This window comes from Misgurnus anguillicaudatus, chromosome 14 (genome assembly GCF_027580225.2).
Source record: "Misgurnus anguillicaudatus chromosome 14, ASM2758022v2, whole genome shotgun sequence".
NCBI classification, from domain to species: Eukaryota; Metazoa; Chordata; class Actinopteri; order Cypriniformes; family Cobitidae; genus Misgurnus; species Misgurnus anguillicaudatus.
In genome coordinates this window covers 17,653,400-17,677,478 of record NC_073350.2, presented here as the reverse complement: position 1 = coordinate 17,677,478, position 24,079 = coordinate 17,653,400, and the positions used below count along the sequence as shown (strand labels likewise).

General features: G+C 38.3%; 1 protein-coding gene across 7 annotated transcripts; it reads left to right on the top strand.

Annotated features, from left to right (window-relative positions):
- Positions 1-249: 249 nt before the first annotated feature.
- Positions 250-23,502, top strand: dido1 (death inducer-obliterator 1). 7 transcript variants are annotated; one of them, XM_055183401.2, is made up of 17 exons: positions 250-398; positions 4,347-4,410; positions 5,947-6,054; positions 6,395-7,292; positions 9,787-10,129; positions 11,320-11,535; positions 11,984-12,197; positions 14,525-15,119; positions 15,231-15,390; positions 15,524-15,640; positions 15,721-15,870; positions 16,148-16,304; positions 16,405-16,897; positions 17,019-17,169; positions 17,279-17,368; positions 17,475-17,670; positions 19,039-23,502. In XM_055183401.2, the coding sequence occupies exons 3-17, from the start codon at positions 5,979-5,981 to the stop codon at positions 22,968-22,970; spliced, it is 7,788 nt and encodes a 2,595-aa protein (XP_055039376.2). In that variant the 5' UTR covers positions 250-398; positions 4,347-4,410; positions 5,947-5,978; the 3' UTR covers positions 22,971-23,502. The 7 variants fall into 7 exon arrangements, with proteins under 7 accessions (XP_055039376.2, XP_073732079.1, XP_073732080.1 ...); XM_073875978.1 differs by having other exon boundaries at positions 11,317-11,535; positions 14,528-15,119; XM_073875979.1 differs by having other exon boundaries at positions 11,317-11,535; positions 15,721-15,822.
- Positions 23,503-24,079: the final 577 nt, after the last annotated feature.

The following is a 24,079-nucleotide window of genomic DNA, read 5'->3' as shown; positions in this document are numbered from 1 at the left end:
CTCACTGTATGAATGCATGAAAGCTTAAAAGTATTTGTATGCCATTGAATAATTGTGACAAACTTTTATGCAATGTTTAAAAGCCTTCAAGTCTAAAAGGTCAACTTATACTTGAGACCCACTGTGGACCATTATGACTTGGTTGTGAGATGTTTTGCCCTGCCCACAAGAGGGAGCACTTTTACATGATAGATGTCCAAGGATGGTGTAGTTTCTCCTCCACTCCAGGGTGGCGCTTGATTTTTAAACCACAACTCGGTTTGCACGAGTGTGCATTGCCTCATGCTATCTCAAGCGCAAAAGCTAATATTACAATCGCCACCACCACCATCAACAGGAAAGAAAATGGAGGTCAGAGAGTTGCACTGACTGCAGGCAGAACAATATTAATGTTACAAGTGAGTATGCATTTTGTCGCCATGAACACTAATGCATGTTGACTCAAAGTTAATTCGAGCTAAACGGATGTATAGATGGACACTAATGCAAATGTTCGTCAGTTTCACAGCAGCGAAGCTCGCGCTCCAGTAATGGCGCCTCGAGCCTCCATATTTACTTGATTTGATAAGAGATGCTATGAACAAATGAAAGACCAGATTTCCCATTAAGATGAAATGGGCCAAATCAATGTTTTGGTGTTCAACTGAAAACTATTGTGTAAATGTTATGCATTTAAGAAGGCATGTGGCTATTTGAATTATCGTAGTATAAAATGTTATGCACATCATTTTATTAATATGTGATTATTATCTTATAGTAATTACACATGGTTTGCTGTCTAAATGTATGATTGTACGTTACTCTGATTGTTGTGGTTTCTGTTTAATATATTAATGCCATGAAGTTTTGATTTGTACTGGGCGGTGAAGTGGGTGTGTGTTCGTTAGTCATCTGGTTTAACAATAAATATGGTGGATTGTTTTGGCAGCTTTAATTTAAAGACTTCAATTATTGCTTTAAGTACGTTTATGGCTCCAGTACATGAGTTTAACTTACTGCTTTTCTGGAAGAACGCGTGCCGCACTCTAGATCGTGTAGCTAACCACACCTACGGAATGTTTATATTAAAGAAACGATATTTACATTAAAGGTTTATAAAATCTCAACACAAATGTTCATTATTATGCACGAACCCATTTAAATTACTTGGATTATTAGACTATAAATATGTGTTGGCGCTAGCGTGATCAGTGGTATTAGCAACTCGTCACGTGGCAGTCCTCCGTGACTGAAACCGACCCGATTAATATTTAATTGGTAAATGGTGTAAGTTTATATTCTGTTTAAAACACACATATAACTCAGACTCAATATATTTTTGAAGTATTTTTAAACGTTCTGGAACAAAGCTTTTTTTAATCTGAGAAACTGAGCGCGAGCGAGATGAAGTGAAAGGGAGGTCGCGCGCTAACGATTTAGCTAAAGCTAACGGGCTATAATAAGCTAACTTAATTTTACACCGAAACCTCTTTATCGCAGTTAAATGACATTTAGTGTTTTAATGCTCATTATTATTATTGCGAAGTAACTGTGGGTGTGGGCTATTCAGAGTTTTTTGTGTCATTTTTGTTGTCACACAAGAGTGTGTTACTATGACACTTAATACTGTGGGCGGCCATGCAGAGCTATGCAACATACGGTAGGCTAACGTTATGTGTTTTTATTTCTCTTTACACTGTTAATGTTGTACGACAAAGAGGGTTTTATAGTTTTTTTAAGAGACTTATAATTTAATTGTTTTAAAATAAATTGCGGTTTTTATATAAATTAACCCTTGCATTGAAATGTAAATATTTCCTTACAAGTATACATTTTTACACGCTGTATGTAGTAATATTTGTTGACGACTTATTAAGGTGACGTAACATGAAGTGTAAATAGATGTGTTGAGAGGGATGTCAGCTGTCACTGTCTTAACAGCTTAGTTGTATGTATATTAACTACTACTGGGGTGGTTTGATGAAAGAGTTCACAATGTTTGATATGTAACCTCACCCAAATTGCCACATCAAGTACATTATAGCATTTTGGTTATGTATTATATAAGTGGTCTGCAACATGGTTCACCGGGTTTCATGCACAGAGTCTGTGAGTTGCCCGCCAAAGCACATTGTATTAATATCCCCAATTATTTCTTTATTTTTTACATATATTTTATATTAGCTTGGCTTATTTTATGTATGTTAACATTTTAAACAATTATAAAACATATCAACACGTAAAATTAAATGTAGCCCTCCACATTATTTTATCCATTGTTGTAGCCCTAGCTCTCAAAAAGGTTGGATTGAGACCCCTGGTATAAGTAGTGTTAATAAATAATTAGTAATGATACGCTTTCTAGCTCACCTCTTTAGTTGTATATACACTGCAGATTCATTGTCGTCTTAATGCCATACTAGCAATCTTGCAATAACATCACCTAGAGATTCACTGATATATGTCGGTCAATAATCTGTATCAGTCGATAAATAAATTTTTCATACGATCAGCCGGTCAGTCCTGTCAATCAAAAAAGAACATGAAAATGCAATGAATTTGAGCTGTGTATAGAAAATGTAAAGAAACATCACCAGTTTATGTTGAATTTTAATTTTATGAATGAATAACATTCAGAAAATGTAATCTTCAGATTTTGTTGATGCTAGTTAATATATCCACCAAACTGTCGGTAGCGGCAGATATTAGTCTGAATAATCATAAATAATCGTATCTGTGGAAAAATTTAATATCGGTGCATCTTCTGACATCAACTGTTTATAGAAAAAATATGTTTTTATTTAATGTAACGCATTGATCTTGCTTTACAGTTATTGTTGTGCAAATATCTGCAGTTAGAAATTAACAAGTTCCATTTACTTGTAGGGCTGTACGATTAAGGGGCACACATTATGCCCATTTTTACAAAATGTAATATAAGTCTCAGATGTACCTAGAATGTGTCTGTATAGTTTCAGGTCAAAATACCACACAGATCATTTGTTATAGCATGCACAAAATGCCCCTATTTCGGTGGGAGCAAAAAGCGCTGTCTTTATGTGTGTACCTTTAAATGCATAATATTGACTACAACTCCTCATTTCCTTACCAACAGACAGTGAGTGCTTTTGGTTAAAAATAATCTAAATCCAGTAAATACAGCTTCTGTGTGCTAACAAACGCATGTAGAAAGGTTTTTGTGTAAAACTAACCTGTCAGTCAGTGGCCGTTGGTGGGGCTTTGTCAAAATCCGCAATTACAATGACTTATTTCTGTGCAAACAGTGTTAAAATTAGTAATCAAGGATGCCTCTTTCAGGCACTTTTACTATTGATCTATTTTACATATCTTTTGATTTTTGACCAGAGTCTAGTCACACACATGCTTTCACTCTGCTGTGATGCAATAGTTAAACAAGCTTGGGTCAGGTGGCTATTCTTTGTGAAGTTTGCATGTTCTCCCTGTGTCAGCATGGGTTTACTCAGGGGTACACTGCTTTTCTCCTACAGGCCAAAAACATACAGGTTAGATAAATTGGGCATGTCAACCCCCTCCCCCCCCAATGTGTGGATTGATTAACTGGTTCTTGCCATGAATATAGCCATAGATGCTGGAATGGTGTTAAGAATAAAGAAACACACACACACACTATAACATTCTCTGTGTTTTTAAAATTTACTTATTTTTTGTGTAACCTAAAGCTTGAAAGTGTAGCTGACCAAAAATGTTTACAAATCTTTTTCCTTCATATGTATAATCTTAAAAACTACAAATCTAGGCTGTCTGAATTGTTAAATTTGTTTTAGTTTTATACATAATGTAATTATTTTAAAGAAAAATACTTAATGTTTCATGACAAAGCAAAAACTTTGAAAATGTAAAGTAATATTTTTTTAAATGAATAAGTAAAGGAGTGAATTATAAAGAGAACTGCTAATAAGAGCCTATAATAGATGTGATCATCTTTAAAATGGTTTAAAAACATCTTTAAGTGAAACCTCAAGACACTGAATGATAAAATGACATGAATCATTTATGATTTTTGTCTTATTCGTGCAGCCCTACTTGAATCTATTAATGTACTCTAATGCAGCGGTTCCCAAATTGTTATTTCATGACCCACCTAAACAGGTTTAATCTAACCCCGGACCCACCAAATATTTTTAAATGGAAATATGGAGTAAACACATTTATTCTTTTATAGAAACAGAGTAGTTTTTATTTTTCTTGTCATTGTATGAATGTAATATAATACAAGTTTAATTGCTATGCCAAAATACAGTTTGGTGTATGTTCTATCAAATGTCTCATTCTTGAAATTAAGTTTTTCATGTTTGCTGATTTATTTCATTTATTTATTGTTCTAGTACTGTGGTTGAGTTCCAGTCTTGGTCTTCATTTCAGCTGAGCCTGAGACGCTGATCCGAACAGGTGCAACATTTCACTACTCCAATGTGATGAAACCGTACCTAATTTTGACAACTGAGGTCACACAATAACTTTATTGTAATAAGACTGGAGTCAAAATGACATGAAGCTTGTAAACGTAATCTGTTATGCATACACAATAGACAGAGGTAGCATGTGTTTCTCAGGTTTCATTTATTCAAGATCCATATAATGCTCATGAATGCAGCTTTACCCATCACAAAGCACTGTGCTGACATCTTTTTGCTTTAAGACAAACTTAACATAGTTACAATATTCTAGTAAAGCTGATATTTCTAAAGATTAAAAGTTTATTGTCATAATTTGTCAAATTTGAAACATTACAAAGAGAACTTTGTTTAAAAAAATGTTTAAAACACAATAGGGCGGATTGAATAATGTTGGGTCTTATGAAGTCTTGAAGGAATAAGAGGATAAAATTCAGCCCCCCTATTGTTCTTGTTTTTAATAAACTTTCAAAAATATTTTATTTAAACTTTTACTTTTAAATAAAAATACATCATTCTTGTATGTAGTGAAAAATTTTGATCCATTCCCCAAATATGACCAAATATGAATTTTTATTATTATTTTAAATTATTTTAGTAACTATAGTAAGTAACAAGCAAAAAATAACCTTGATATTTAGAGACAAGTATCTACATACCTGTTTTGTAGATTTTGTCCATATTGGGGCGGTTTCCCAGACAGGGCTTATCCTAGTCCCTGATTAAAATGCATGTTTGCGCAGACTTGATGTAAAATCATCTTGCACTGACACAACTTAACATATCAGTTCCCTTGTTTTGTCTCAGGATGCACACCAGTATTGTTTTGTATCTGTATCTGTACTTAGGAGTGTTAAGGGCTTCTTTCAGAGATTTTAAATGGGTATTTCTTTGACAAATAATCTTAAAGGGGACGTATCATGAAAATTAGATTTTTTTCCATGTTTAAGTGCTATAATTGGAACCCCAGTGCTTTTATCAGTCTAGAAAATGTGAAAAAGATCAACCCAGTAACTTAGTTTTGGTAAACCATTCTCTGCAAGCATGTGAGAAAATGGGTAATTGAAATTTGGCTCCCCTTGTGATGTCAAAGGGGATAATACCACCCTCTAATCTGCACTATCCAACCACGGCACTGCCATTTAGTGCAGAGATCAGCTCATTTGCATTTAAAGGGACACACCCCATTTTTGCTCGCATGTGATATTTTGAGCTAGAACTTCACATACGTACTCTAGGCATACCAAAGATTTATTTTACATCATAAAAAAAAGTCTTGTGAAATGTCCCCTTTAAGCACTGTTTATCTGAGCTCTCCAAGCACTTTAGGTATAAATCACTGCAATAATTACCCACGCATATAAATTCTTTAATATATGCTTCGCAGCAATACGTAGCAACCCCTAGTCAAATCCAACTACGCTTAAAGACGTGTCAGAAACACACATCGCCCCAGTTGGGAAGACTGAAGACGTCTGGTAATATGTAGGAGCTGTGCTCTCCCTTATTTTGTCTTCTTTCTTAATTATAGATATTCTGTTTGAAAAGTAGTGTCTCTCTGTTATGGAGGAGAGTGTGAGCCCTGAGCTGGCTCAAGCCCCTGAGCCTAGCCAGGATCCAGTGGATACCAGCTCACAAGGTACCCATGGCTCAGTCCACCACATGCACTTCTTCATGAGAGCTGTGGGCTAGTCTGGAATTTCCAATGAGAAAGAAAGAAATCACTGAAACTTAAGTCTCACTTAATTATAATCATATGCTTATTTCAGTTATCTTTTCATAATGTGGTGTTCCAGTCTGTACTGCTTTGGGCTCTAAATTCACCCGCACTTTCATTATCAAATGCACTACATTTGCATTACAATATCAAATGTGATCAGGATCAGATATCTGCTGCATGCTGTTAATTAAGGGCTCTTATATTTGAATGCCTTGTACATTGTGAATTCGATCTATATTTTGCTACGTCTCACACACAGAACCAACGTCGGTTTCAGAAGAAGTCAAAGATCAAGAAGACCAAGGTGATGGTATTCAAGATAAAGTAGAGGAGCCTGAAAAATCCACCAAGCCGCCTTGTGAGTTTAAGAAGACTTGGGGCTTTCGTCGAAGCACTATTGCTAAAAGGGAAATTCCTGGCGAAATGGCTGCAGAGACTCCAGAAGGAAAGGGCGCCCCAGTGCGTCGCAGTGGTAGGCAGGCCAAGCGCACGGACAAACTTGAAGAATTTCTAGTTACTGTCAAAAGAGGAAGAGGAACCGGGAGGAGGAGTTGTCCCTCACGGCTCGAGGGCGGAGATCCACCTTCCCAGACCCCGACTGATGCTGAAACCACCTCAGAGGCCAGCTTCGATGGAAACGCAGAGACCAAAACGGAGGAGCCCAAAGTTGCCTCACCGGAGAAAAAGAAAAGAGGGCGGAAAAAGATGAGGAGAACTGCTAAGACTAAAGCAAGCAGTGGTTCAGTCAGTGATGATTGCAGCTCTGATAACGAAGAGGAGGATGAAAATGAGATGATGAAAACACCTGAGGAACATATTGAGATTGAAGCCAAAGCTGAAGATTGCAAAGATGAGGGATCAAAAGAAGATGAACAAGCAATGGATGTAAAGAAAGAAGATGAAAAAGAGGAAGAAGAGAATAATGAGAGCAAAGACCAAAGTCTTAGCTCAGACGACTTTATAAGTAGACGCCCTCCTACAAGATCTTACAGTAGAGATTCCAAAAAAGACACTAAACCCAAACCAGGACCCAAGGTCCACAAAGATACAGATGAAGAGGAGGATGATGATGATGATTCATCGTCGAGTGAGTCTGACACAGATGGCTATGACCCTAATGCACTATACTGCATCTGCAGGCAGAAACACAATAAAAGGTATGTGTCTTTGGTAGAGGTCCATTATGTGCCAAAAATATATGAAAGTATATTAATAATGATTTTAATGTGCTGAGAGATTTATCACGTGTGAAAATAAGGTCTAAACAGTCTTATATGCTTATGTGTGATTAGTTAGGTAATTTTAATATACAAAATATATTTAGAATCATCTGTTGATATGATCCTGCTACTCGTATTCTGCTATTTTCTCATCCTTTTTGTTCAAAATTTCACATTACTTTTCACAAAGAAAAAAATAATCAGTTGTTTGGGACTGGATTCACTATTTAATTTTTTTTAACAAATGACAAGAAGGGTTGTCAAATTGCATAAAATTTCTGTGAGGACTCCTGAATAGTGTATCTTATTTTTTAGATTTTACAGATCTTTTTTTTTTTAGTTTAAGTTTAAGACACTACATGGTCTTTTTAATTCAGTGAAAGAAAGTAGAGGGTCTCTCCATCTATGTAATATTAATCTTCTGGCAAGTAATGCGCAAATGGCCCTGATGGGGATTTCTAGTATAAATTCTCTCTGAGTGAAACTGATTTAATTGTTGTATAGTACTAGTTAGCACTTTCCAGTGACAAGAATATTTGATCTGCATGATTTCCTTAACCCCTTAAAGTTTCAATGTACCGTGGGAGGAACACTGCATTTTTTTTTGACAGTAAATTTCATGACATAAAACTACTCAAAAACATAAAAACATGTCACATATCTTTGGAAAGCTACTATTCTTGTGATTTGAATGATGTAAGCCCTTTTAAGATACAATCAACAGCGCAGGTACAATTAGTGTCCTTTTGGGTGTTTTTAGCCTTTTTTCTTAATCAAAATGATAATTTTTGATTATTTTATTGTGAATTGTCAGCCAATAAAACGCATTAGCTAATCTGTCAGAATTGAAATGCTTTTTGAAGTCAATTTTTTTAAAAGGACTATTATTCACTTAAATTAAATAGAAAAAGCAAGCTGTTTACCAATGTATATCAGGTCATTCTTAATCTGTCAAAACATGGTTGTTCAGCAGAGTGTTTCTTCTGGCCTCTTACTATAATTATTATAATAAAATGTGACCCTGTCTATAAAAACCTGGCTTAAAAATGAAAATTCTGTCATTTACTCACTCTCATGTTGTTGCAAACCTGTATAAATGTATTTGTTCTGATGAACACAAAGGAAGATATTTTGAGATGTATGTAACCAAACCGTTCGCGTACCCTATTTACTTCCATAGTATTTATTCCTACTATGGAATTGGGCTGTCACGTTTATGAAAAATCTAATTCGAACAGATATCGAATATCACGCAATGTATCCGAATATATCTAGGTGTCCCTCGCGCGCATAAAAAACCCACCATAATGGAGATTCAGTCACAAATTTATTAACAGTGACAGTCATAAACAGGACTGTCTGGATTACTTTTCTTACTTAATGTTTGAAACAGCAGGTTATCAACTTATGAATAACAACTTATATGAAAAAAAATAACTATTCAGAACAGGTACAAACAATAACGTGACAACTTAAACTGCAGCAGGAGTAAGGCATATAGCCAAGCCCAAACAGAATTCGCGCTGCAGATTTCGGCGGAAAACTCAGCGGAATTCTGCTGATTTAATGCCCGTCATTGACAAGCACACACATCCCGCGCTTGAGCGTGTTTGTGAGCAGTAATCTCATTGACAACAAGCACACATGCACAGCCTATCCCGCGCGTTTGTGAGCCGTCATTGACAAGTACATTAACCACATGATCATTTCAAATCCGTTTACAAGACAAATGCTGTTGTTTAATATAAAGTTTACATTGTGTTGTTAAAATGATGAAATTATGAGATTAGCATGTATGAAGATAATGCAAACATATTAACACAAGCTTTTTATTTTGCTATAATATTTAACACAAAAACAATGTCATTTTATATACAAACTATAATTCTATCTTGACATGCACATTAGTTTCATGTTGGTCTAATTTGGTTCCCTCTCTTGCGCACAGTTGCTGTCGATCTCACTCTCAACCTCCTTCCTATTACATGGTGTTACTGTAGAAATGCGCTAAACATGGCATTTGGATGGTTTATTTGTAGTTTGAATGCAGATATTTCACGTCATGTTCGAATGGATATTCGAATTTCCAATAAAAAGTGACAGTCCTACTATGGAAGTAAATGGGGTCTATCTTCAAAATATCTTCCTTTGTGTTTACCAGAACAAAGAAATGTATACAGGTTTGTAACAACATGAGGGTGAGTAAATGATGACAGAGTTTTCATTATTGGGTGAACTATCCCTTTAAGTAATTTTTTGTGAATTAATGTCTTCTACATAAAAATCACCCTATATAATGTAAAGGACATTGTGTGAAAACATAACCTTGATATCTTTAATACCTTGATAATTAGTTTGAGACTGGATTTCACACACAGGGTCACGTGTATATATTTTAAGGGTGTTTGGTTATTGGAATCCTTGTGCTCAGGTTCATGATCTGCTGCGATCGATGCGAGGAGTGGTTTCATGGCGACTGCGTCGGCATCACCGAGGCACGAGGTCGACTGATGGAGAGAAATGGGGAAGATTATGTCTGTCCTAACTGCAACACACAAAAAGTACAGATCACCAAGACCAGTGGCTCCACAGCAGCTGCAGACAATGGCAAACGGCCAGCATCTGGCCCTCGTAAAGCAGAGCCCAGTCCAGCTACATCCAGCACTGCTCCAGTGGCAGCAGAGGAGAAAGCTGCTGATGACCTGGGCATCAAGGGCAGAATCGAGAAGGCTGCCAATCCTAGTGGCAAAAAGAAAATAAAGATTTTCCAGCCGGTATGTTGCAACATGAACCTTGAGTCTAAACACTGCTGCTCTATTTTTGGTAGTTGTTGATTTATCAGGTATTGACTCATTATTCAAACATAATCTTTACATTGATTTGTATTTGCTGGTTTTTATACGATTGTTTATATACCGTGCAGCAGTTTTAATGTGTTTTTTATTACATTAAAATTAACTAAGGAGGTTTGTAGCATCATAGCTTTAAATAAATCAATGCATATGTAAATAATAATTATTACTATAAGTAATTTTATTGGGTTTTTTTTCATTTTTTGATGGATTACAATTAATGAGGCTTATCTTGTCAGCTTTGTGGTGAATGACCCCCTGTAGAATATATTGGGTGGTTTCACAGACATATCTTAAAAAAATCAGACTTTTTGTCTCAAGATGCACATCAGCATGGTTTTTTTTGTATGTTTATAAAATTATTTAAATTTCCTTATATAACTATCTAATCCCTGTCTGTGATACTGCCCTATTATGATTTAAAAAGTGCTATAAAATAACATATCTTGTAGCATTAACTTTTCCTTATTTATTGAAGTTGCTTTTAATAATTGCTTTGCAAAATGTAGCTTAGGAGCCATATCATATTTATAAATTGGATTCGATACAAGTTGATATGTTTGCATTGGTGTATATTAAAGGAAAACAACACAGTTTTTCAATATTTTGTGTTCTTACATCAACTCGGATGAATAAATACATCCCTATCTTTTTTCAGTGCGTGCACTTTTAATCTTTGTACAGAGCTTCTTGAATGTTAGCATTTAGCCTAACCCCATTCATTCCTATGGCTCCAAACAAAAGTTTTGTTTTGTGCCACCATTCTTACTCGTGTAATTACTCATGTAACAGTCTTTAAATAGGAAAAAACATGGAAGTGTTTGGTGGCTTCTAAATTCATCCCTGTTTGGAGCCATAGGAATGAATGGGGCTAGGCTAAATGCTAACACATTCGCAAGTTGCTGTACAAAGATTAAAAGTGCATGCATTGAAAAAGATAGGAATGTATTACTTCGTCTAAGTTGATGTAAGAAAATGGTAAAATATTGAAAAACGGTGGTGTTTTCCTTTAAGGCTTTCAGTCTACTCAGTCTATTCAATTTTGCAAACAGAAAAGATATCTGGCCACAACCTAGTGGCTGCAAAATTGTGACATCCTGAGTTTTCAGCAGGTGACTGCAGTCAAGGGGTCTTCCCTTCCCAAGTGCATCGGTCCTGGATGCGAGAGAGACGCTCTTCCTGACTCCGTCTACTGTGGGAATGACTGCATCCTCCGGCATGCCGCGGCTGCTATGAAGACCATCACCACGGATGGAAAAGACTCCAAGCAGAAGGAGAAGGGCAAGGCCAAACGACAAAAAAAGACCACAAATAAATTGGCACATAAGGTATTAAACACAAGTCCTGAGAAAGGTCCAGTAATGTTTATTTTGGTAAAGTTTAATGTGTTAACTCTTTTAATGACTGTTTTACGAGTACGCATTGAGGGTAAAGTAAACTCAATAAATGTTAATTCAGGTGCAAGGCAAATCTTGGAGACGGGTACAGTATCGGCTTTATCATGCCAGGTCATTTAAGATCATGCTTTTTGATGTCTACTTTCTACAGAGGCTATGTTGCTAATATCTAAACTGATATAGATATATATAAATTTAATAAAATCAGTGAAATATAACCTTTCTATATTTAATATTGACTAAGTAAGGTCATGTCAAAGATTGAAATCAAACTTTAGTGATCTCATAATGAGATTAAAGATTTAGGCTTGATTTCACAGATTGTGTCACGCATGTTTCCATAAGTGCAAATGGTGTTTTTTTCTGTTTTTGTTCATAGAAGAGGGGTCCTGAAAGGAGATCTTCTAACCAAGCTGAAGAGGAGGAGGAATCTGAGTCTGGTACTGAGGAAGATGAAGATGATGAGGATGACAAGCATGCAGAGGAGCATCCACCTCCACCAGCCATGTCATCCTGGTCCAGTGACCATAATTACATTGCAGTAACGCCAGAAAAGACTACACCCATATCAGCATCTGTGTTAAACAAAGCGTGTATGTATCTCTCTGAGGGTTTTCCACACTTTATTGACTTGTCTCTACCGATGATAGTGGCGTTGAACTGTCGAGAACAGCCGAGTTATATTGTTGCAGCCTAGGGGATTGTGAGTTCAGATATCTGAAACACCAACTCCTGTCAAATTGGACTGTCATTTGTTACATGCCTGTAAAGGGATTTTTGCACTAAAAATGTAAGCTTAGCTATAATTATGAAATATTTTAAATGGGACCAATCTTTTAATGTAACTACGAAATGTTAATATTTGGAAAGTACCTGTATCAGGTCATTCGAGGTATTTAGAGCTCCAGTACAGGTAAGTTTATCAAACGTGGAGGTGGTAAGTATTTATAATAAGGAGTAACTGTATTTAAGCCTGTATGTATTTAAGAGTAAAATATATTTTATTAAATATAAGGTCAGGGTAATGGATATTATGAAAGCCAAATTGTAGTGCCTTGCCATGATATACATTTGAAGTACATTAAGGGCAAAGTATGTAAACTGTGTGTGTAAACTTTGAAAATCTCATTGTATGGATCCCTACTACAAATTTATCTCCAATCTTTGTCGACTTGGGTGCAATAACTTCTCGTGACCTCACAGGACAGGTACTCTACTGAACAGGTAGGTTTTGATGTCTTTTTATACTGCCCCCCTCCCTGACTACGTATAGACATGGACATTTGACTGCAATGCTTTGTTGTATTAATGGAAAAACTTCAAAACTAACTTTACTTTGATTTGCATGCATTGCATTTAATGGAGAAAAGTGGCATTCAAAATAAAGTGAAATTACGGATAACACTGATGGCCCTGTGCTTCAATTGTGAGAGAAGTCTGTTTATTGGATTGCAACACTTCATGGTGTGGCTCAGCCTTTTTTTGGCCTTGATCAGACATCAGTTAAATGTTAAAGCATTATTTGCAAAATGAAGCCGACGGTCCTTGGAGGTCGACCTGAGAGAAGAACTGTGGAGTTCAGAAAAGTCCCAAGAGTCAAGAGAGCAAGCTGAAATAATGAGGAACGCTCAAGAACAGCTGAGGACAACGTTACACCCCACAGCAGCCGACGACAGAATTCACACGCCTTATCATTCACAGCAATCAGGGAAATACATAAACATAGATTGCTTATGTGCATATATTTGTTTAGCCTTTATAATGAATTTATTATATATGTGGAAAGGTTAGTGTACAGGTTAAACAATGAGTGTTGAGATTAATGATTTGGTTTGCTGCTCTAGTGGTAATGGTTGAGTATTGAAAAGACAAAGTGTCAATATGCTTAATTACCAAAAGAAAGGGTGTCATTGTCATTCATTTCTTGATATTAAACAATGCATATTTGTGCATTGGTCCTAGATGATTTTATGTGTTTTTAGAAATGGTTTTTGGTACATAAGGCTGCTTTAGGTTGACATTTGTACCGTGTTGATATTTCTCTCAATGAGAAATTTGTCTGATATGGATAACACATGAATGTTGACTATTTTGATAGGACATTGTGCACACAACTACATTAGAAGTGCTGTACAAAAAATGCAGCTTTGCATTATACTTTTGAGCTTGGATATTTAGTGCACAAATGTATTATACACTTGCATTTAAATATAATTGGTTTTTCTAGTGATCTTTATAAAGTCCTTATGTATTTGCATTGATATTGCATTGATTTACTTGATTTTTCTGTTGTTCCTTGTGTGCGTTATTTTTCTTACTGATACATATACTGAGCATTTTGTATTTTATACAGAAGTCATTTAATTACAATGAGAGACAGAATTTTCTTCAAAAGTGTACAACAATGAAAAATATTGGATTAAATATTTATGAGAGCTTTAAATTTGCATAAACTTAAAAGAAGCAGAATTTTGTTTAATATTGGCATTTTGGTTGGTTTAAATATAAAGCTGATGATTTTGCATTCATAATTAATTCATATGCATTTATAAAAGTTGATATGAATTAATGTGTGTATTTATATTAATTTAAATTCTAAAGATACATTTTAAATTAGTTTTGTGAAACTGGTACATCAGCATTGGTGATTGATTGTAAAATTATATATATATTTTTAAATAAAGCTTAAAAACTGCTTACTTGAGCCTTTTGTGTTGGTCTTCTTAATTATAGCCATTGATATTGTTTACTATATCATGACAAGGCACTAAAATATGTGACTTCACAAGTTAAATTTAACCAATCGTCAGCTTCCAAACGGCTTAATTTTAATTGCGAGTTCTGATGAATTGTTTTTCATGTTTTGAATTTGTAATACATTGTGATGTTGATGGTTTTGTTGATATCTTTTATTTTCCAGCAGCTGTCCAAAAAGACAAAGAAAAAGAGGATAGTGAGGAAGTGAAGCCGGAAAAGGAGTCCACGTCTGCGGAGAAGAAAGCTCCTACTTTACATGTTGCTCCCAAAAGTGGGAAAAAGTCTCCTGTTTCAAAAGGGATTAAAGGAACCACTGATGCTTCTTCTCCGACCAAAGCCAAACCAAGTACAGCACCTCTAAGCAGTACCAGAGACCTGCGGAAACAGCCCCCACCACAAAGCAACAAGTTTGGGAACAAGCCCAAGAAGCCAGGGCCTCCCCCACCTCCAATTCCAATCTTGTCTCCATCAGGCCCTCCTGGATCTCGCCACCATGCCTCCGGAGCCCTTCGCGTTAGCAAAACCACTTTTACCATCCCTAAAAAACAGCCGCAGGCGCCACCAAAAGAGTCTGCTGAAGGTGGTCCTTCTACCTCCTCTAAGACCCCACCTTCACCAGTATCAACCACTCCATCCATACAGCACCCATTAACAAAACCAACCCAACCCCCTGCCCCTATTGGTCCTCCTCAGCCACCACCCAACAATCAGATGAGATCCAACATCAGACGATCGCTGACCGATATCTTGTATAAGAGGTGAGAGATGATTCAGAAGTACTTGTTGTTTTTCGTTCATTGGGACTAATGTCCAAACATAAATTGAGGATTTCATAAAAAATGAATTGATTGATCACGTTTGTCCCTCAGGGTGAGCGACAGCGATGATCTCTCCATGTCTGAGGGTGAAGTGGGGAAGTTGGCGGTCAGCATTGAGAAAGAGATGTTTAACCTTTATCTGAACACCGATAACAAGTACAAGAACAAGTACAGATCACTTATGTTCAACCTGAAGGACCCTAAAAACAAGGTCAGTCCCTTAATGTACAAATGTTTGTTTACTGTATTCCAGAAGCAGAAAGTGCTTAAAAATGGCTTGGAAATGTTTATGATTATCTCTTTGTGTTGACTTTTATAGTTGTGTTTTTTGATGTGTGTATCAGGGTCTGTTTTATCGTGTGATCGGTGCTGAGATCAGTCCTTTCAGACTGGTAAGGTTGAGTCCAGAAGAACTTCTTTCAAAGGAGGTGTCTGATTGGAGGAAAACTGAGACAACTGAAGTAAAAAAATACATTTTTAGTATTATCTTAATAAACTATCAGTAGTAGGAATGCTGAAATTGTGTGCTTATTCCAACAAGGATCCGAGATCCCAGTCAGGACATTCCAAAACCGGATCACGACAAGAAGGCATTCCCCCAGATGTAGACATGGAGGAAGCTCCTCCAATGTCTGATGGAGATGTATGTATGCCTGCCACTTCCCAATCTCCCCACTTGGCTTCTTCTGCTGTAAGTGCTGAGTCTCTGGCTTTCCTTACCTGTCTATTCTTTCGCACATCACTTTCATTGTAGCTTCCTAAATTCAAACCTCATCCCTTCTTTCTTTTTGCTTGCTGGATGCGTAATTTGCTTTACGGTGTGTTACTTATCTGCTGTGACCGTATTACTCTTATTTGTCCATTATTTGCAGTGTTTTTTGGTTGTATATCTGTATAAATGAAGGGGATAGCTGTAATATTGTTTGTAGATCCCCCTTTCATTGTCTACGTTTGTCTTTTTTTGACAGGAGCCCCAGGAAGACGCACGTCCTACTTCTACATCCCAAGCTTCGGTTTCTTCCGGAAAAGGCAGTGCAATGCCAGATATCTTTAGTAGTATGTTACAAGATACCACGGCACAGCACAGGACTCATCTGTTTGACCTAAACTGCAAGATTTGTACAGGTTTGAATAAATCATTTTAGTAAGCACAGAACATTAAGATAATTTCAAGCTGTATCTACACTTACTAATACAATTCCATTGAACAATGCCAATTTTGCAGGTCAGATGTCTGCAGACGATGAACCGCCTTCTAAAAAAAGCAAAATGTCTATGCCTAAGAAGCCAGAGCAACCCTTAAAGTCCAAACCTGATCCCAGACCATCCAAACCCTCGGCGGACCACCCCCCAGTATCCTATTACTCTGGTGTAGAGACATCAATGCCTGATTCGACATCTGCAAAGGAGGATCTAAACACTTTACCGCCACAGGTCCAGGCCCCAATCCCTGCTGCTGTCTCCTCCGTTACTATAACCCGAAGGGATCCTCGTACGGCAGGTCACCGGTCATCCCTGCCTCAGATTCGGACTGCTCAGACTGTTCCTGATGTTGGGGTTCCTTCTCTGTCAGCCAGTGTCCCTGTGTCTGTTGAGCCCCCGGTTGTAGAAGCAAAGGGTCCTTTGCCAATGCCTCCTTCAACCCCACCACCTAGACCTGTGGTACAAAAAACAACCTCTTCACAAGATGTGCGGCATTATGGATCCAGCACTGCCAGGTTCGGTGCTATTTCAAATTTGCAATCTTAATGAAAATATCCTTTGATACTGTGGTGAAAATTTAGAAAAGCCTTTATTATTACGTTTGGCTATATTTGTATCTATATTTTATGTTTACAGCAGTGTCCCAGAGCCTTCTCTTGAAGGTGAAACGGCTTTGTTCCTGTCTGGTCAGGAGATGCTGTGGAAAGGATTTATAAACATGCACACCGTCGCCAAGTTTGTCACGAAGGCCTACATGGTGTCTGGATCATTTGAGCACATTAAGGAGGTGAGTTATACTTTTAAGTTTTATTTGTATAATGTCACACTGTATCATATTTCTGTAAAGTTCGGAGTATTCGAATTGAAGATTTAACTCCTTAACACTTTATTTGCAGGATTTGCCTGACACCATTCACATCGGCGGTAGAATATCTCCACACACTGTGTGGGATTATGTGGGAAAGTTGAAGACGTCACTGTCCAAAGTAATATACGAAAGCATATATCTGACCAAACTAATATTCAAACTTAATACTTACTAATTTTGATTGCTGACATTTTACAATAATCTCCCATGTTTTTTTTCTTTAGGAACTCTGTCTCATTCGTTTCCATCCAGCAACTGAAGAGGAGGAGGTTGCGTACGTGTCCCTGTTTTCTTATTTCAGTAGCCGTAAGAGGTTTGGTGTGGTGGCCAACAGCAACAAGCGCATTAAAGACCTTTACCTCATTCCTCTGAGCTCAAAAGATCCACTGCCAGCGAAGCTACTGCCATTTGATGGACCAGGTAAGCATCTAAATAGAAAATGCAACATTTTTGTGAAACATTCATTATATCTATGTCTATATTTCTAATAGAAAGCCAAAAGGGTATATAACAAATCTAATCTTGTAAGCATGGTTATTCGCTTGTTAAGTCTGACGTCTTACACCATTATGACCTTATGTCATAACTTACAAGCGGAATTACACGTGTAGTCTTGCAGGTTATTTTGTGAGAGCTTGAGAGCTTGTTTCATAAATTACAAAATAGGAAAACTATTGTCAATGTCAGTGCTTCTATTTGTACATTGCTGTTTGGGTTGTCTTTTTTCTGTCTGCAAGCTGTCATGTATTTTAAAATATCCTAATAAAATATCTTCTGAATCCAAGTTTGGTGATGTCTTAGATTTGTTTTTAGTATAAAACACTCACAATGAAAAATGAAACCGAGGATGTCACAATTGTTCTTCATACACATAAAATTAAACCGCCATGTGTATTTTTAAAGGCGGGGTGCATGATTTTTAAGAAGCACTTTGGAAAAAGGAATCGGGCCGAGTAACTAAACACACTTGTAGCCAATCAGCAGTAAGGGGCGTGTCTACTAATCAACATCTTTGCCTGGGTTGCATATGTGTAGGGCGGGTCTATCAAAAGAAGGTCCAGATTTTTTGGGGGTAGGGGCGTGTTTGTTTAGGTGATTCCAAATGTCAACATTGGCTTTCAGAGATTGTGCACTTCGCCTTTAAATTTATATTTTACCCAAATCACCCTTATGTTGTTTCAAACCTGTATAAATTTCGTTGTTTTGGAGTCCACAAATGGTTTGGTTACAAACATTTCTCAAAATATCTTCCTTTCTACAGGTTTGTATCAAAATTGAGAAAATGATTACAGAATTTTCATTTTTGGGTGATATAGTCCTTTAAGATCAGCTAGAACAGCATTATGCTGAATTATTTTGTTTCATAAGGAAGTTGAAGTCATCCAACCTGCTCAAGGAAAGTGAATGCAACTTATGAATGATAACCAGCATGTTTTTTACGAGGAGAACTATTGCAAAAAAATTTACATTAAAATAAATATTGGTATGAAAAATTTGTCAGGACAAATAACTGTATTGTCATCTCCCTGTGTAAGGTTATTTTTTTGTATATAATTTTGTGTTACTTACCATTTTTATATGAATGTAAAATTAAATCCCATTTCTTTGAATATGCAAATACAGAACTGAAATACAAGTGTATTGTGAAAATGAAACATTGTATTTTGTGGAACAAGCTCTCTTAGATTACTAACTTCTATTTTAAACTTTCAAAAATTGTACATGACTGTAAATGTGAAGAACATTTGTTAGGGTAGTGACTAAAAATATTTTATTACTTTCTTGCAGGGCTAGAGCCAGCTCGACCCAATCTCCTCCTTGGGTTATTGATTTGCCAGAAAGACAAGAAGCGTCCTGGAGCATCTCTTGAGAATGAGGAAAAACGTTCTAAAACCTTAAGAGATGAGGAGACTGGCCTCCCAAAACCATCCATTGTTGGAAAAGTTGAAATAAAACAGGACAAAAGTGTTCGATCTAGTCTGGATGGTATAAGCACAACTCCTCCAGGTACACCACCACCCATCAGTGCCCCTGAATCTTCAAGCTCCATCTCAGCTTCTGTGTTGTCCATTCTCTCCTCTGTAAAAGCAGCTGGTGTCACCACTAGCACAAACAGTAATTCTCCAAATGTCACAGCGGCAGTCTCTTCCACACCTCTGCAGACTATCCTTAAGACACTTTTTGGTAAAAAGTCGTCTGATACTGATGTCTCGTTATCACCATCAGACCAAGGTGCTGCAGAGGGATCCATGCCTTCTGTGTCCCTACTGGACCCAATTTTGAAACAGTTTTCAATATCAAAGAGTAAAGAGATAGAAGTACAGGACGATAGACCATATGATCCTGAGGAAGAGTATGACCCAGCTGTTGGCTATGCTAAAGAAGAAATGCAAAATGCAACCAAAGTGTCTGCAGCTGTTGAGCAAAAAGGGGTGAAATCTGCTGTGGTGGATGATATTGCTTATGACCCTGAGGATGACTCCATTTTTGATGATGTTGGGGCTAGGAAATTAATTGAATATCAGAAAGGGCTTAAAGACCAACAGGCTGAGGAACAAAAGTTGCAGCTGGAGAGGCATGAGGATCCAGTTCACCAAATACCAGAGACTTTGATTTCTCAGCCTGTGACATCTTTACTAGCTAACAGCCAGTTGTTGCAGCTTGGTAAAAAAGTTGAAGACCTAGTGGCAAAGAGCTCAGCTGCTCAAATTATTAACCAGAGAAGAGACCCAAGGCAAAGTAGGGACCCTCGACAAGCAGCTGTAAGTAGAAGATCGACGTCTGATTCATTTGAGAAAGAAGACCAATCTCTTGTAGCCACAGATGAACCGTCTCCACAGCAAGCTTCGGTGATAGAGACATCAGCATCACAAGCCTGCATAACCCCAGATGCACAAACAACACAGATGGATTCCATTGTGGATACATCAGTAGAGGAACCTACTACAACCACCGAAACATCCCTAACTCAAGTCACTTCTGTCATGGATATTCAAGAAGTGCAGCATGACATCCCGCAGACAGCAGAAACATCCAGGCCTGAGGAAGGAAGTGAAGATGTACCTTTCCTTGGTACAGAGAGCATGGAGGTTTCTATTCCTTTACTAGGGGAGAAAATTGACCCCGAGTTAGTTGAAAACTATGTGGATAAAGAATCTGAAGAGGAAGAAATTAGGGAAGATCCTATTGAATCTGATAGTAAAAGTTTTGAGAAAGTATGGCCAAATTCTGCCAGTATCTTAAAAGCTGATCAGGTTTCATCAAGTGGACAGCCTATTGAGACCACTCCAACCACATATTACAGCATTTCAACGATCAGTACGTCATCTATACACTCGACCATGCCAGATGATGACCTCCATGATTCTTATATGGATTCTCACAGTTCCCATATACAACACATAACAACAACCAATCCTGCAAACATTCCACTTCAAATGTCTTTTCCTCCCCCTATAGGGCCTCCACCCATTCTTGGTCCACCTCCCATGCAAGGCCCACCACCCATGGCTGTTCCACCACCCATGCATCTCGCTCCTCCAATGTCTGGACCACCACCACCAATGCAGATTCCCCCCATGCAAGGTCCACGTCCACCCCTTGGAGAAAATGATCATTCTCAGTTTCATCCACCTGGATCATATCCACCTTACCAGAATCAGTGGGGAAGCAATCCTCAGTTTGATGCTCCAAGAGGCCCACCCCCTCCTAATTTTACACCAAGAGGACCACCTCCATTCCAACAAATGGGTCAGAGAGGTCCTCCTCCTCAGATGTTTGATAATTCTCTTAATCCAATGCCACCCCAGCATATCGGACCAAGAGGCCCACCTCCAGGACCTCCACTACCTGGACCACCTCTTCCAAACTTTGATGGACAAAGGTTTAATGGTCCTCCACTCCCGTTTAATTTCTCAGCACCTAGAGGCCCACCTCCACCATTCCAAGGCCCCCCTCCAACTCTCCAAGGTCCCCCTCCACCTCTCCAAGGCCCCCCTCCAACTCGCTTTGATAATAGAGCCCCACCACCATCTCACTTTCCAGGACCCAGGGGGCCACTTCCCACTCATCATATTGGGGATCATGGAACCCCATCTAATATGTCAAGAGGTCCCGGTGATGACCGTGGAAACTCTTATCAAGGACTAGAGAAACCCCATATACATGCACAAGGGCCGCCTTTTAGGGGTCCACCTCCAAACCACTTTGATGGACGGAGGGGACCCCCTGGTCCTTCAGGTGATATGTCAGGACAGCGATTTCCACCTCCAAACCAGTTTCGTGGTTCACCTCCACATAGGGGGTCTTTTGATGAACCGCGGGAAAGATCGTCTCATGAATTTGAAAGACACAGAGGAATGCAGCAGTTTGGTGGGCCAAGAGGTCCACCACCGGGGCATTACGACAAGGAAGCTGCTGGTCAGCCACCACGATATAGCTATAACGAAGACAACCCTAGCGATGTTAGACCCATTCGTGGACCTTTGCTTCCAACTCCTGATGGTCCCATTCCAATGCAGGCCCGAGTAGGTGGACACAGTCCAGACCCCCACCGTGATGACCACTGGAGACGACACTCCCCTGAAATGAGACGACACTCCCCTGAAATGAGACGACACTCCCCTGAAATGAGGCGACACTCCCCTGAAATGAGGCGACACTCCCCTGAAATGAGGCGGCACTCCCCTGAAATGAGGCGGCACTCCCCTGAAATGAGGCGGCACTCCCCTGAAATGAGACGGCACTCCCCTGAAATGAGACGGCACTCCCCTGAAATGAGACGGCATTCCCCTGAAATGAGACGGCGAAGCTGCTCTTCTAGAGATGGTTCAGATCCTCACAACCGTCCGAGTAGATTTGATGGTAGCTCACGTGACAGAGATGCCTCCTCAAGATTGTCTGAAGAAAGAGAGAGGCAGCGTGATTTGTCTGAGGATAGGAGGAGAGAAAGAGATCGAGAAGGTCCTCATGGTGCACGACCATGGGGCTGGAACAGGGAACACGAGTATGAGAGAGGCAGAGAAAGGGATCATGAAAAAGACCGGAGCAGGGAAAAAGATGGGGAGCGTGGCCGGAGCAGAGAAAGAGATGGGGAGCGTGGCCGGAGCAGAGAAAGAGATGGGGAGCGTGGTCGAAGCAGAGAAAGAGATGGGGAGCTTGGTCGAAGCAGAGAAAAAGAAGGGGAGCTTGGTCGAAGCAGAGAAAAAGAAGGGGAGCGTGGTCGAAGCAGAGAAAGAGACGGGGAGTGTGGTCGGAGCAGAGAAAAAGATGGGGAGCGTGGTCGGAGCAGAGAAAGGGAGAGGGAGCATAGCAGAGAGAGGGATCACAGTAGAGGCAGAGAGAGTGACCGATACAGAGATGGAGATGGAGACAAGAGAAGAGACCGGGATCGAGACAGAGACCGAGGTAGGGAGAGAGAACAAGAGAGAAAAGACTATGATCGAGAGAGAGCCAAAAACAGAGACAGAGAGAGAGACCGTGACCGAGATCGGGATGGCAGGGACAGGAGACGAGATCGCTCGAGGAGTCGAGAACGAGAGCGTGGAAAAGATCGGGAAAGAAGAGATCGGGACAAGGAGAGAGACAGAGATAAAGACAGAGGGAGGGAAAAAGACAGAGACCGACGGGACAGAAGCAGGAGCAAAGACAAGAAAGATGAGAGAAGAGAAAAGTCTGACTCCTCAAGGGCAAGGTCTACAGAATCTAAATCCCATTCTTAAGTCGTTTATTTTGATATGATGTAAAAACCTCTGGAAGAACATTTTCTGAATGTTTTTTTTCCTAATTTTGCATGGGTTTGAAAGTTATGTTTCAAAGTCCCGTTTTTGTACTCTCGTCTTGCTCAAATATTTTATGCTTTTTACATTTAAAGTCATTGATGTTGATCTTGGGTGACATCTTACCTGATGATAATTTTGTTAGCACAAAATGCACTCTACTTGTATTGCCGTTTTAAAATATATGGGAAAACTTCACAAATAACAATAAAGCAAGACATGTAAATATGTATGTATGTGTGTATATACAGGTACGGTTTTATCTACCTTTTCTAAATAGAGAAATCGTAAGCCATATAGCTTTAAAAAAAAAGTGTCAAGGAAAAAGAAAGGTGTCCTCAATAGAAGGTCTTTGTATTGTAAAAGCTTAACCAACATTTCATGAATGTGTCTGTAGGCTGTTAATAATTGTCCTGAAGCCACTTCTGATGCCCAACATATTGTTTCATTAAATCCTCTCTATTATTAAAACAAACTTTTGTGTTTTTCTTTGCTGTATGTTTTTATACAGGGTATTAAAAAAAGTCATGTATAGGTAAAGTAGGACTTTAAATCATTTAAAAGTTAAAATAATTAGCTGGAAACTTTTCATTATGTAGCTGACAATGTTTTGTATTTGTACTTAAATAGTACAAATTTGTTTTGAAAAATGAAGGGTCACAATGGTTTAACATCTTTCCTAAACGCAAGTGGGCTCTCATGAAACGCCATTATGTATGTAAATGCGCAGTGTTATGTTAGATCTCATTTATTATAAAAAATTAGCAGATTTTTCTACCAATACAACAATTTTTAAACAATTTCAACTTAAATTTATACATTTTCAACTTTTTCTAAGCCAAAACTTAAAATAGTAGGTTGAATTGACTTGCAAAACCAAGTGTATATGGTTAGTTTTAGATTTTTAAATTAAGTGGGATTTAAATTTGCCGTTTAGACCACCAACTTGGGTGGTAATGCAACCTTACCCGTTTGTTTTGGTTATAGGACGCCTATCACATTGTATCGGTCAGGTAGTAAATACATTTTTTGTGGTATTTAAAATAAATCAC

Bases quoted from the DNA above. Each gene is read 5' to 3' on its own strand.
- dido1 (XM_073875976.1), top strand. From the start codon at position 5,979: ATGGAGGAGAGTGTGAGCCCTGAGCTGGCTCAAGCCCCTGAGCCTAGC. The intron at 10,130-11,316 runs GTATGTTGCAAC...CTGAGTTTTCAG, and splicing joins AAATAAAGATTTTCCAGCCG to CAGGTGACTGCAGTCAAGGG. The intron at 15,391-15,523 runs GTCAGTCCCTTA...TGTGTGTATCAG, and splicing joins TGAAGGACCCTAAAAACAAG to GGTCTGTTTTATCGTGTGAT.